At 50.4% G+C, this 14,112-nt stretch overlaps 1 protein-coding gene across 2 annotated transcripts in view; it reads right to left on the reverse strand.

Moving 5' to 3' along the window:
* Positions 1-9,443, reverse strand: part of NIPAL4 (NIPA like domain containing 4) — a 15,241-nt gene extending 5,798 nt beyond the window's left edge. Inside the window, exons 1-4 of one of the 2 annotated variants that reach the window (XM_014456144.2) lie at positions 9,171-9,443; positions 4,997-5,236; positions 2,083-2,139; positions 514-604 (exon numbers count right to left, since the gene is read on the reverse strand). In XM_014456144.2, the coding sequence (XP_014311630.1) occupies positions 514-604; positions 2,083-2,139; positions 4,997-5,236; positions 9,171-9,216 (434 nt within the window). In that variant the 5' untranslated portion in view covers positions 9,217-9,443. The remainder of the gene's footprint in view (positions 1-513; positions 605-2,082; positions 2,140-4,996; positions 5,237-9,170) is intronic. The other variant, XM_014456145.2, reaches the window with a different exon arrangement.
* Positions 9,444-14,112: the final 4,669 nt, after the last annotated feature.

Here is a 14,112-nt window from a genome sequence, read left to right on the forward strand (position 1 = left end):
AGTCTACTATGCACTTTCTGTGCATGATCTCATTTAGTCCTTGTGGCAATGCCTTCAGGTAGGTGTTATTAGCATCCCCATTTAGCAGGTGGGGAAACTGAGGCTTAGAGAGGTTAAGTGACTTGCACATGGTAACGTAACTGCGAAGTGGTAGAGCTACGGTGAGAACTCAGGGAATGCTCATCTTGGGTTCATGCTTTTCATTTGTAAGCTTCTCCTATCGGGGAACCAAAACACTAACGTGAAACGTTTGGGCTGTTGGCAGCGGAAACCCTTCCCATGGGTTTGGGCGTGGCCTGCCCCTCCATTGCCCCGTGAGATGAGGAGATGCTAAAGCCACTGGCAGCAAGCAATTCCAGGAGCCAGAGCTCTGAATAGCATCATGCCTCCTCTGGGAGCTGGGACCGACCCAGGTCCCTGATTGCAAGTGGCAGTTGACCCCACTTGGCAGTTCCAGACCTCAACAAACTGCAAATAGGAAAGAGCCAGGGAAAGCAAGAGAGGTGGCAATACCTGATGAGGACACTCAGCGCTCCCAGAGGTGTGATGACTGTCGCAGGAGCGAATGCGTAGGCCCCGAAGTTGGCGATTTCTCCAGCAGCCACTAGGAAATGAAGGGAGAAAAGAGGCTCCAATACCCCATCTCCAGCCCAAATGAATCTGGGTGGAGGCGGCTTCACTCAGTGTCGGACCATTCACAGAATCCCAGGCCAGCAGTCCTTAAAGTCCTGATCCTTATGCGCTCTCCCTGGAGCCTCTGATCAGAAGGCCAGGCCCAGGTCACCCTGATCAAATCTTTCCATGTTAAAGATGGGGAAGCCAGGCCCAGAGTTCAAAGTCACATGACATGGTTGTGGGTAGACACGGTCTTACTGGCTTCTAGTCCAGGCATAGTTAAGTGTGTCTCAAGGACTGCTCATATTTGCTCTGTATCTTTAAGGTAAGTTCTAAAAAGTGTTAATTATCAAATAAAGAGACCGTTACAGTTACCAATTCTCCAGGTACCAACTGGTCCAGAGTCATCTTTCCCAGAGGAAATGTGGGTGGTTTACAATAGATAGGCAGGTGGTTAGAAAGCCTGACATTCTCAAAGGGCCCAATTCTCCCCCGTTTGCAAACTCCTGCCATGCCTCCTCTGTCTCTCCGCTGGAAGAGAATGACCTGGGTCTGCTCTTTGAAAGCAGATGACAAATGCGATTGCTCTGGCTAGGACTGGAATCAAAATCTGACATGGGGAATTATAAATGGAAAGCTGACTAATTTTCCATCTGAAAGAATTAGGGCTTAAAAGCCAGAGAAGGTGGGTGGAAAGTGGGGGGACTGTGTGAATGTGCAAATTTGGGCAAACCTTAAGTGGCAGACCAGCCTTGTTCTAAGTCAGTGGTTCTCAACCTTCCTAATGCCGCGACCCTTTAATACAGTTCCTCATGTTGTGGTGACCCCCAACCATAAAATTATTTTTTTGCTACTTCATAACTGTAATTTTGCTACTGTTATGAATCGTAATGTAAATATCTGATATGCAGGATGTATTTTCATTGTTACAAATTGAACATAATTAAAGCATAGCGATTAATCACAAAACAATATGTAATTATATATATGTTTTCCGATGGTCTTAGGCGACCCCTGTGAAAGGGTCGTTCGACCCCCAAAGGGGTCGCAACCCACAGGTTGAGAACAGCTGTTCTAAGTGAACCCAGAGATTGCCTATGGAATGGGGGAACTGGCTCAGGAGCACCAGCTTCTGCACGGAGAAGTCCAAGGGACGCCAACAGACAATGATATCTCCCTATGTTTCGGGGGAAGTTGAGAAATTGCTCTTTTATCATGACCAGCTCTGTACAAACCTCTCTGGGAACAGATGCTTCATGGATGAAAAACCGACTTGGGGTTGAGAAAGTGATCTGAGACGCAGGTAAGATGTTCTACCTGCAAAGACTCTCAGGCGTCCCCCTGAAAACCTGGGCCTCGCGTTCATACTTTGCACACTAGAGACAGAAACATCCCCTCCACCCTTCCTTTCATCTCTGCCTCTGCCATCAACAGGTCACTGTCATTCGTAGCAAAGCCCCCACTTACTGGTGAGAAATCCGGCCCACCACATTGAGTCCTTCAGGTAGCCAAAGCCTCCGTCCACTGCAGAAAGAAAGGGACAGAAAGGTAGAGCTTGGCCACACTTTCTCCGGCACCGTTTCTATCTCTGCCTTCGCTCCACAGTCTCTAAGGTTCAATATGCGTTGGCTGTGGTTAGTCCTCTGGCCTTGCTTCTGGGCCCTTTCCTAGTGAGTTCACCCATTCCCCAAATTTTAAATTCTATGTGTCCCTATTTCATGTATGTGCCCTAATCCTTTCTTCTGAGCCCAGATGTATATCCAGTTGCTTATTTGACATCTCTTGGATCTCTGGAAGGCACCTCACACTCTGTCCTAAATGGAACTCTTGATTTTACATGCTCCCCATCCACCCACCAAATGAAACTCAGAAACTGGCACCTCCATGTACCTAGTTGCTGAAGCCAGAAACCAGGCTTAACCCTCGGCTCCTCCCACCCCTCCACCTTCTGCATCCAGTCCATCCTGCTCATTCTGTCTCCAAAAAGCAACTTACATGTGTCCTCTCCACGGCCACCACCCAACTCCAAGGACTATCATCACCTCTGGGCTGGGTTGAGGCACCAGCCTCCTCTGGTTCTTCTCTTGCCCCATTATAATCCATTCCTTTCATAGCAGCCAGTGGTCTATGATTTAGTCATTCTCAGCTGATAGTTGGCCAATGGCTTCCAAATACTCTTAGGATAAAGACTATGAACAAGTTCATAGTTTTGACCCTGCTCACCTCTCCCAAGGTATTATCTCCTGTCACTCTTCTTACTACAATCTAGCAGCTGAAGCTTTATTTTAGTTCTTCAAAAATGATGAGTCTTTTATATATATCATTTATATACATATTGATTTCAGAGAGGGAGAGGGAGAGAGCGATAGAAACATCAATGATGAGAGAGAATCATTGATTGGCTGCCTCCTGCACACACCCTACTGGGGAGAGAGCCCACAACCCGGGCATGTGCCCTGACCGGGAATTGAACTGCATGACTTCCTGGTTCATCAGTCAAGGCTAAACCACTGAGCCATACCTGCTGGGCTCGGCCTTAAGACCTTTGCACATGCTTGTCTGTGTTCGGAAGAGTCTCCTTAAGGATATTTGCCTGAATCTACACCCACTCTATAGGCTCTGCCTCAGTGCTGCTGCCTCTGAGACCTTGCTCCCTGAACCCGTATCTCTGTGACTTCCCCTTGGGGTTTTCTATCATCTCACCCAGCTCTTCTTCCTCACGTGTATCATCTAGAATGTGAATCGATCTGTTTACTTTCTGGCATTTCTCCCACTAAAATGGAATTGTGTCTGCTTTGCTCACATGGTGGGCACAGAGCCTGGTCCATAGTCAATACTCAATAATATTAGCAATGATGATGATGATGATGGCTGGGTTAAAGATGGTTCTGTGAAGATCCAAAATTGCATGTCATTTTTTTGTAAATTCCCATTTTCCTAAGAAGGTCTTTAGGTTCCTAAAGGAGTTAAAATCTCTCACAAATACACACAAAAAAAGTTAACAGCTTTGAAAGCATTTTACTCTAAGGTTTGAAATCTCAGAAAATATTAAAATAGCAGAAAATTAAATTGAACATGTCCCAACTTGAACACATCATCTTCCCACAAACCTGCTCCTCCTGCATTATTCATCTCTCAAAACAGCACCCTCATTTCCCCAGTTGCTCAAACCGTAAAGCTGTGTCATCCTTGACTCGTGTCCTTACCCTCCCCTTCAACATCAAACCCAGTAAGTTCTACCTTCAAAACTGGACTCCACCACTTGTCTCCATGCCCACTGCTCTCTCTCAGGCCCAAAGTTCTGTTGTCTCTCTCCTCTAATTGGTCTTCCAACTTGTCCCTAATCCATTCTCCACCCAGCCACCAGGAATTATCTCACATCATAAATTTCAGTCACTTACAATCACATTCAAATTCTGAAGCCCAGTTTACAAGACCCGTCATGATCTGGCCCCAACACCATCTCTTCCTGGCTATGCTCCAGCCATCCTGAACTACATTTAGTTTCTAACATCACTCATGCTCTCTCACCTCTGAGCCTTCACACATGCTGTTCTTTCTGCCTGGAACACTACATCCTCCTTTCCCCCCTCACCTTGTTATCACTTCATTATTTAGGTCTCAGCTTCTGAATTGCTTCTCCAGAAAACCTCCCCCAACCCCCAAAGCCCAGGCTTTACATGCCCCTCCAAAATATTGCCATAGCATCTTATTTTCCCCATCACTTAACACACAATGAAACAACTGCCTACTACATGCCTGTCTCTCCCACCAGATTCAATGCCCCACAAAGGCACTGCATCCCATGTCCAACGTGGCACCTGGCACACAGCAGGTACACAATGAATGATGATTAAATGAGGAAATTCTTGTAAACATGATGCCATTTCTCAAGAAATGTTTCATGGGTACACGTCTTATTTTCCAAACAAGCACCTCCCTGTGGACAGAGATTCTACAATTTTGTGTAGCCCATAAAGGGGTCAATATGTTAGCAAGTGAGGGCACAGTAGTGTCTGACATTGTTCCATCAGAGGTATTTGTAGTCTCATTTTGTAGGGAAGTTGTGACTTGTCTATGATGACACAGCTGATAAGAAATAAAACTGGGACTAGACCTGGGGTTTCTGAATCTTGGCCCTGAGACTATTCCCTCTCTTCACCCCAGGTAACTGACCATGAGGATGTCAGGAAATTAGATTATAAACGAAGGTCTCCTGGTGGTGGACTGGATTCCCAATGGGGTCGACAGTGAGCCTTTTGCGCCCTTACAGGCCAGGCTCTCAAACTGCTGCAGTGAAGTGAGGTTCTCAGGGCTGTCTGAGGGTTCAGCTGCCCAGCACCTCATCTCTACCTGCCCCCCTCCCCCACCAGGAGCCTACCAGCCCGCGTGGCCCCCGAGGCCACCAGACGCTGGAGGCCTTTCTTCTTGAGGATGACGCTGCTGCCGATGAGGAAGCTGGACAGGAAGGCCAGACCCAGGCCGACGTAGAAGCTGTAGTTCTTCGTGAATCTCTCATGCCAGCTGATAGAGGTGACATTGCTGGGCGCCTGGGGGTTGAGGTCACCGACGATCTGGCATAGGACTTGCTGGGAGGAGCAGTATAGGGTGATCAGGGAACCTAGGCGGGAAGACCAGGGGGAGAGAGTCATGTAGGGGGACATCGGCACGCTTTAAAAATACTAGAATCGACCACCGTTTCAGACCCCATGCTTCAAATATGGCAGGACTCCATCCGCACACTAGGCCCCCCACCTAAAAGCAGCAGTTAGCATTCACTGGAGCTTACGCCAGGCCTGCATGAACTCATCAAATTCTTATAACCACCTGTCACATAAGTGCTGTCTTTAAATCCCATTTCACAGACACGGATTTGGAAGCCCTGAGAGGTCAGGCACCTCGCCCAAGACCACAGATGGACTCCCGAACCCCAGCACCTAGCCACTCAGCTATCCTGATGCCCAAACAACAGGCAAGGTCCCCGAGCTATCCTTGAGTCCAACCTCCCACCTCCACAGGAATCCCCTCCCAGCCTCCAGGCCTCCAACAGCTCAGGATCACACCAGGATTCTCCCTCCCAGAGGCCTCCTCGCTTACATCTCCCTAACCAGCCACAATGGAGACCCTGACAGGTGACACAAGGCAGTGAGGTTAGAGAGCCCAAAGCCCTTTTTAGGCCTGAGGATGATGAAATATGAGCGTTCAGTTGGTTATAACTGACCATACCCAGGCCTTACTTCTGAGACCTCCCATGCTTGTGGCCAGTGGCCGTGGCTTATTTTTAGGCCTCAGAGGGACCAGGGTCCCTCTCAGATTCTGATTGTATTTTGCTTTCCAAGTCCTAGAGTCTGTGAGTTTGAATCCGCCCTCATGCCCCAGTGCTGGAAGCCGGTCCACCCTTGCTGCTTGACACAGTCGCTGCAGGGAAGAAACATCTGCACAGCTTATGTTTCAAGGGACCTGGCGTATATGGCATATGTTTGCTCCCCCTCTTAGCGCTATGTGTTTTAACCAGGACCACCTCCCTGAGAAAGGTTGTTTCCCCAGGTTAGGGATTAACAGGACTAAGGAAGAGAATAAATCAGTAAATCCCCCTAGTGTTACAGAAATACCATGTACTACTTATGAAGAACTTGGACTAAGACTGTTGGCAATAAATTTGGGACTTGTTGGGCCCACATCCCCAGGGGTCTGCCCACCAGGGAAAGTACCAAAGCCTATACCCCTGGAGATCCACCGACACAGGGCAGTCCCAGGGAAGGCAAGCAGCGAGGCTGGGAGGACATAACCTTTACTGGGTAGGATAATCTCCTTCAGTCACTTCCTTGTAGCTTATCAGTAGAGCAGCGACCTTGGAATAGCCCTTGTAATGGAACACAGAGATTAACCTAGACAAGATTAAAATCAACAGAACTAGATAGAGACAGGATTTTTGGCAAAGGTCAGATAAGAAACAAGGAACTGTAGAACGTGACCCAAAACATACCATGATGTGATTATAGAGGCATGCTTATAGGATCAAATGGTATAAATATAGATGTAACAGGAGAATAAAAAAAGAACCTTGCTATGCTGATCAACTGAACACTGCCTCCGTGTCCTTCATTCTTCGCCGACTCCATCCACACCTTTGGGAACCCCTGGACCTGCTGGGGCTGGACCCCAACACCCCAGAGCCAGCCCACTTCTGCTTGCCCTTCTGGCACAAACACTGAGGACAACAGGACAAACTTGGGCCTGAGGGGCAGACCCTTAGTCAAAAAGCTAAGCTGTCCAAGTTCAAGGAACAGTACAAAGCATAGCCATTGGTCCTCCATTGCTAGTGCTCACGTGGCCCTCTGCTCTGGGCTTTCCATGGACCTTCCCATCATGAAAATGGCACAGTGATCATGTCCAGGGTTTTAGCTGGCGAAATCGGGACCCTGATACGTTCCGCAACCTGCCTAAGGCTACATTGCTGAAAACTGGTGAAACCAGAATTGGACCCCAAGCCTACCTGCCACCAAAGCCCATGCTCTCAACCACCACCACCCCTCAAAATAGGGAGCAAGGGGGTGGTGGTGTTTCATTTGGCCTCTTGAGGGTTATTTTAAAACATGAATTTGTTACCAACATTTAAAAATCAGGAGACTTCTCATGAAAATGCAGCTCTTGGTTACCTTATGGGGCAGACCTTCCCACTGTCACATTGGCTGCTGCGGAGCACTGCTGTCCCCCTAAACGGACATGCTCTTTGCCATGCCCCGGAGTCCATACCAGGCTTCCTTCGGTCATTTTTTTTTTTTCTTTTTTTACGTACTCAGCCCTTGTAGGCTTTTGAATTTGTGACCTCTGGTGGGAGAAGGTCTTTTTCTAACTGTGTGTCATAAAGACCCGTATCCTGTGTCAAGGATGTAAGCCTGGGCCAAGCACTTCTCCTTGGACCAACCCTGCAATAATTCAAAGGCAAGCAGCTCTGGCTTTGGAATACCCAGCCCGCAGAGTGGCATCTTGGTGGAGCTAAATAAGGGCAATGTTGACCTTTCTTCCTTGGCTCAGAAGCACGGACCAGCTGAGCTGGCACCGTCCTTAGAAGGCACCCATCTAGCCCTCTTTCAGCTGGGGAAACTGAGGCCCCGAGAAGGGCAAGTACTAAGTTGTGTCACACACCCAGTGGCAGCTGGGTGTGGAACCCACCAGGGGACACCTCTGTCCTTGGCAGTGGGCGATCTGTCTTTCTGACATCAGCGTCACAATCGAGAGAAGATGAGACAAGAAGCCATCTCGGGCCCTAATCAAACTCGTTCTGATTGCTCACTCCTGTTCCTCAAGAGTCAAGCCTGGGAGTTCCCTGCGCTCAGGAAATGAGCCAGAGCCTGGGAGGTCGTGGGCCAAGGAAGGCGACTCCCAAGGGGAAGGTCAAGCCCATCACCATGCCATCCCCTGCCCTCCTGAAGGTGCACCTGCGGCAGGTGGAAGCAAAGGCCCCACTGTGGGTTTGGCTGTTTTGGAGAGGCCTGACGCCCCCAGGGGCACAGCACCCTACACTGAGCCAAGTTCTCCCATAGGGATAAGAAGAAAAAGGGAGGGCTGAGGGCCAAAGGAAACCCAGTTCTGGGAAGGATGCCATCGGACAAGCAGGTGCTGGGCCCATCATTCCTGCTTCTCTTCCAGAATACACTGGGGCTGGGGAACATCTTCTTCCCCGGGGGAAGGAGAGGCTGAAAACGAGCTACCTTGTTGGTCAGGAAACCAGAGGCAGCCAACACCCAACAGGCCGGCTTTGAAAGTTTCACCGGAGAGAGAAGTTAGAGCAACAGGGGTATCCCACAGCTTAGAAAGGTGAGAAAGCAGACACAGCGAGAACGAGTTGAGCACAGTGGTGTGAGTATGGGTTTCAGAATCCAAGAGCCCTCGTTCTGTATTCCACTTCCCCACTGTATTCCCCTGAGTTATCAGACTTTCCGGAGCCGAGGAATCTCTGTCTCCAGACAGTAAGGCAATCACATCGACCTGTCTTCCAGAGTTGTGTCAGGAGTGAAATGGCAAGAAGTCAATGTAAAGCCAAGGGTCTTGCCTTATCCTTTCCTGGCTTGTTCTTTCCCACCTTTTTCTAAAAGGTGTGTGTGGGTTTGGGTGGGGGTGCCCTCATCTGTCTTTAGAGGGCCCCAGGGAGACAGCTAGACATGGATAGGTACTAAAATCTGAAGTAAGTATCACATTAAAAGAAACCTGGGATCCCACACCTTTAGGTCGACCTATTGCAATCAATGCCTGCTTCCCCCTCCTCCCTACCCCGTGTGTGCCCCTTCCTCCCATTGTCCCTTCAGCTACCCAGCTCCCAAGATGGGGAAGTCAGCCAGAACCCCTACTCCTTCCCAAGTTAGGTCTGAGAATTGGGTGGGAGACAACTTGTGCTGACCTCCCTCCCCAACCCCAACCCCCCACACAGCACCCCTCGGTTTTGGGCCCCCCTGGCAGGAGAGGATGTGAAGGAAAGGAGGCGGAATGGAAGGCACGCAGACCCCTGGGTTCCCCCTACCCCGCCCCGCCCCCTTTCCTGGCCCTGTACCCACCGTTCTCGCAGCTGGCATAGCTGGCATTGCTGGCGGGCGGCTCCATGGGCCCTGGGCGCACGCACCGACGCGCGCGGATGGCGCCCGGGCGCCGGGGCTCCGGAGCAGGTGGCTGGGACTTGTCCCGGGCGTGCGAGAAGCCGCCCGGGTCGGGACCCAGGGTGGGGAGAATGACGCGCCCCAGAAGGGGAGGGTCCCCGGGGAGGAGTCACCCAGGGTCTTGGGCAACTCTGAGGCCGGGGTCCCCCCACCCCCACCCCACGCACTCGAGCTGCCGCAGAGGGGCGCACGCCCTCTGGGGGGCGGAGGCTGCCGGGCTCCGCGCGAGGGAGTCACCGCCCCTCGCCCAGCGCAGGCGGCTGGGGGCGGGTCCCCGGGCGCCACCACCCTCCGAAGCTGGGACTGGCACCCAGTTCCCTCTGCAGTGACAGCGTTGATGGGCCCCAGGACGGCGGGAGAGAGGGCAGTTTTCTGGCCAAGGTGGAAGTGGGGGTGGAAGGGGACACTGGTGCCAGTTGGGGCCCTCTCGGGCCCGGGGAGGGGGTCCAGGACCCTGGGTTTTTCCTTCCCGCCTGCCTTCCTGACTTCCTACCTCCCTGCCTTGCTCATTCATTCAACGTAGGTCTGATAGTGCTGGGCGCATAGTGGGTGCGCAGTGAATAGTCGGTATACATGTGGAGTGAATGATGCCAGACGCTTGGTAAAGGAATGAAAGAAGGTAGTGAAGTGACTGGAGGCCAAAATGAGTCATACCTGGTCCCTGTCCCCGGAGAACTTTATGTATTATGGGGGAAAACACAATGGGGTCAATTATCTAAATCACCACTTAAAAAATAGGGCGGTGGAAAGACCATGTTACTGTTGTGTAACAATAAAAACAAGAGGACAAGAGAGGTGGAGCGGGGCCCCGTGGCCTGGCCGTTTCAAATCATGGGAGAGCCTGTTGCGGTTACAGAGCATTGTGCAGCCCAGATTCTGAGATACAGACGCCCACGTGTTATTAATACACTTATTTTTGTATGTGTTTGTGACTGGTGGAGCCACTACATTTCAGGGTGCAGGGCTGGGCCCCCTTACCCAGAGCGAAGGGCAGTCCTGAGTTCATCCTGTGCTCCGAGACAGGCCTTTCAGAGTTAGGCCAATTTCCGGTTTCAGCTCAGTGGGCGGAGCTGGAGGGAGCTGGGGTCCACGGGAGGGCCCCCATACCCACTCTGGGCCCAGGGACCTATTTGTTCTAGAAGGGGGCGGGGCCTCGGCCGGGCTGCCATCCGGTGCATCATGGGAGTGCGGGCATAAAGAGCCCATTGAACTGCAGGCTCCTCACTGCTTCCCGACAAAGCCCTTTTCTCCCGGAGCCACAATAGCCCTGTCAGGCAGGTAGCAGGGCCTGCAGCGTTGTCGCCCCAGAAGAGAACAACAGGGTGCACTGTCTGTCCCAGGCTCAGTGCCCCAGGGAGGGTGGGTGGCTTTGGGAAGAGTCTAACCAGCCTGGGACAGATGGGCTCTGCCCTCAGCCCGCCAGGCACTGGGAACCCGCCACATCTCATTTGGCCGATCATTTTGGGACGAGTAGAAAAACAAACTTACCGAAACCCCAGTTCCTAAAAACATGGCTTCTCTAAGTGCATGACTAAATGTTTTCTATTATAGAGCCGTCGTGTCCAGTATGGTAGCCACCAGCTCCATGCGACTATTGGCTGATCCGCACTGTGCTAGGTTGCACGTGTAAAGCAGGCACTGTTTCTGCTTTGTTGGGGGGGGGCGGGGGGTACTGCTCTATGCACGGAGGGTGGTTAGCAGCATCCTGGTCTCTGCCCTCTAGATGCCAGTAGCACACACAGCTGCACTCCCTGCCCCTCCCCTTGTGACAACCAAAAACATCCTAGACAATTGCCAAAGTTGCCCCAAGTTGAAAATCATCCAGATTTCAAGCTTAGTAAGAAAAAAAAAAGAACAAAATACCTCATTCATAATTTTTTTAGTATTAATGACTTGCTGAAATGATATCTTGGATGCATGGGTTAAGAAAATTATTATATTATTAAAATTGAGTTTCTTGACTTCTACTAAACAATTTAAAGTGATATATGTGGCTCACATTATATTCCTCTTGGACAGCATTGCTATAGAGGAAGAAGCTGAGGGCCAGAGAGGGAAGGTGACCAGAGGAAGGTCCCAGAGCAGTGATTCTCAACCTTCCTAATGCCGCGACCCTTTAATACAGTTCTTCATGTTGTGGTGACCCCCAACCATAAAATTATTTTCGTTGCTACTTCATAACTGTAATTTTGCTACTGTTATGAATCGTAATGTAAATATCTGATATGCAGGATGTATTTTCATTGTTGCAAATTGAACATAATTAAAGCATAGTGATTAATCACAAAAACAATATGTAATTATATATGTGTTTTCCGATGGTCTTAGGCGACCCCTGTGAAAGGGTCATTCGACCCCCAAAGGGGTTGCGACCCACAGGTTGAGAACCGCTGGTCCAGAGCAACAGAGAGGCAGGAGGGCTTCAGTCAGGTTTCCAGACTGGAATTCCAGGTCAACTCTACTACCCCAGACAGCTCTGCAGCTGAAAGGGAACCCAAAAATCAATGCCCTGTGTGTTTCCAGTGTGGTATGGAGGGGGAATAGAGGGTAGAGACATGAGTAATAGGAATGTTATTTACAGAGGGCTGGCTATATGTTACTCATATGTTCATGTAGTCTTTGCAACACCCCTGAGAAGTAGGCTCTATTAGTAAGTATCTCATTTCTCAAATGAGGAAACTGAAGACCAGTGAGGGCACTCAGCCTCACAGTAATCCAACACAGAAGCCAAGAATCCAACACAGACACTCTTTTTGATGCTACCAGACTGCCTTGTGGTCCTCGGTCTAGGAACACGCCATGAGACTCGAATAGGTCACTTCTCCTCCTGGCATTGCTACCCCAGGTAAAGGGCTGAGCAAGAAGTAGCTTGCAGTCCTTCCCAGCCCCGCAGAGCTGGTCTTCTGCTCAGGTTGGGAAGGATGCATGGCTGTCATCATCTTCAGGCTGACCTGGCATCACGGGAATCTGGGCAATTGACATGCAGAGGCCAGCCACCCTTCTCCAGGTGGGTCCCCAGGAGGCCGCTGTCCTCATAAAGAGCTTTATTGTCAATAGAAATAATGTTTGGAATGGACTCACGGGCACTCAGACTGGCTCTAAGAAAAGCACCTGGCCCAGCAGTGGCATCCACACCAATTGGCATCAATAACGATGAAAGAACACACCAGTATAGTACTGACTTCTCCTCTGTGTGCTAAACACTTTGAAGGCATTGGCTCATGTGGTCATTACTCTGGGTCCCATTTTAGGTCCCATTTTACAGATGAAGGAACTGAGGCTCGGGGAGGTGAAGTGACTTTCCCCAGGTCACACCCAGCAGTAGGAACAGAACTTCAAGCTGGGCTGGTGAGTTCCCAGAGCAGCTCTCTTAACCAGATTACTGGTTGAGGAGGCCAGAGCCTTCTTCCCAGACCTCGTCTTGATTCTGCTCGGCATGGGGTGGCTGGGAACACTGGGCCCATCCAGAAACCACACGGGGCAGACATACAACTTTCCCTCAGCTTTCAGAGTTAGAGCTGGAAGGTTCTAACTAATCCAACTAATCAACTCATCCAACCTCTTTGGTTTGCAGATGGGGAAACTGAGGCACAGAGAGGACAAGTTCAGGCCCACAACACCCTGCTAATCAGTGGCACTTAAGAATGCCAGTCCAGCACTTCTATCTCCAACTATGCTTTTGTTCTGCACAGAAAGGGCTGACCCTGGGCAGATAAGAAGGGTATTAATTTTTGGCCACTTTTTAAGGATGAGCCAGTGCACTAAGGATTTCACACACATGATCCCATTCGTTCTGCACAATGAGCCTAGGAGTGAGGTGTGGGTGTGATTCCCATTTTAGGGATGAGAAATAGGTTAAGTAACTTGTCTGGAATTAAGCAGTGGAGCCAGGATGAAACCCAGCAGACCGATCACACTGCATTTGTGGGATTCCCTCATCGGAGCATCTGCCCACAGGTGGAAGACGTTTCAAATTCCTCCGGAGGGCAGAGCTCACTGCGGGGAGTATATGTGGAAGCGCAGCATTGCTCGGCCTTGGAGTGGGTGTGCACTTGGTGTATGGAAGGGAACTTCAGGTCTCATCGAAAACCAGCACTAGTTAGAATGACAGAGATGAACGATGACTTACTGCATGCCTGTGCTGCAGGTTGCTTACACGTATAAACCTCTGGTCCTTAGTCTCACGAGGCACAGGAAGTTACCCTCGTTTTACAGGCGACGACAGTGAGGCTCTGGGAGGTCTAGTGACTTGTTCATGGTCAGGCAGATAATAAAGTGGCTACGCTGGGATCCGAGCAGGTCCTCAAAGCTCTTACTGTGGTCTCTTCCTTGTTCCTTGCCTCCCGCTTGCCTGAGTCCCTGCTCAGGCAGCAACCTCAGCGTGGTGGGTCGGGGCACTGTAGTGACACTTGTCCCTGCATCTCCTTGCACCTGTAGCATCTGGTATGTGGGACCAGGGAGGACAGAGGCACAGTGGACTTTGTGGCCAGAGGGAAGACTCTGATTTTAAAGTGGGAAGTCAACTTGAAGATGAAGAACAAACTTAGGCTCTGTTTTCCCTCTGAGATTTTAAAAGCAATAAATCCATCTTAAACATTGGTGTTTAAGAGGTTGGTATTAAAAAGTCAGGGGAGCCCTGGCCGGTTTGGCTCAGTGGATAGAGTGTCGGCTTGCGGACTGAAGGGTCCCGGGTTCGGTTCCAGTCAAGGGCAGGTGCCTGGGTTGCAGGCTCAATCCCCAGTGTGGAGCATGCAGGAGGCAGCTGATCAATGATTCTCTCTCATCACTGATGTTTCTAGCTCTCTTTCTCTCTCCCTTCCTCTCTGAAATCAATGAAATATAT

The sequence above is a fragment of the Myotis lucifugus genome, unplaced genomic scaffold (genome assembly GCF_000147115.1).
Source record: "Myotis lucifugus unplaced genomic scaffold, Myoluc2.0 scaffold_56, whole genome shotgun sequence".
NCBI lineage: Eukaryota > Metazoa > Chordata > Mammalia > Chiroptera > Vespertilionidae > Myotis > Myotis lucifugus.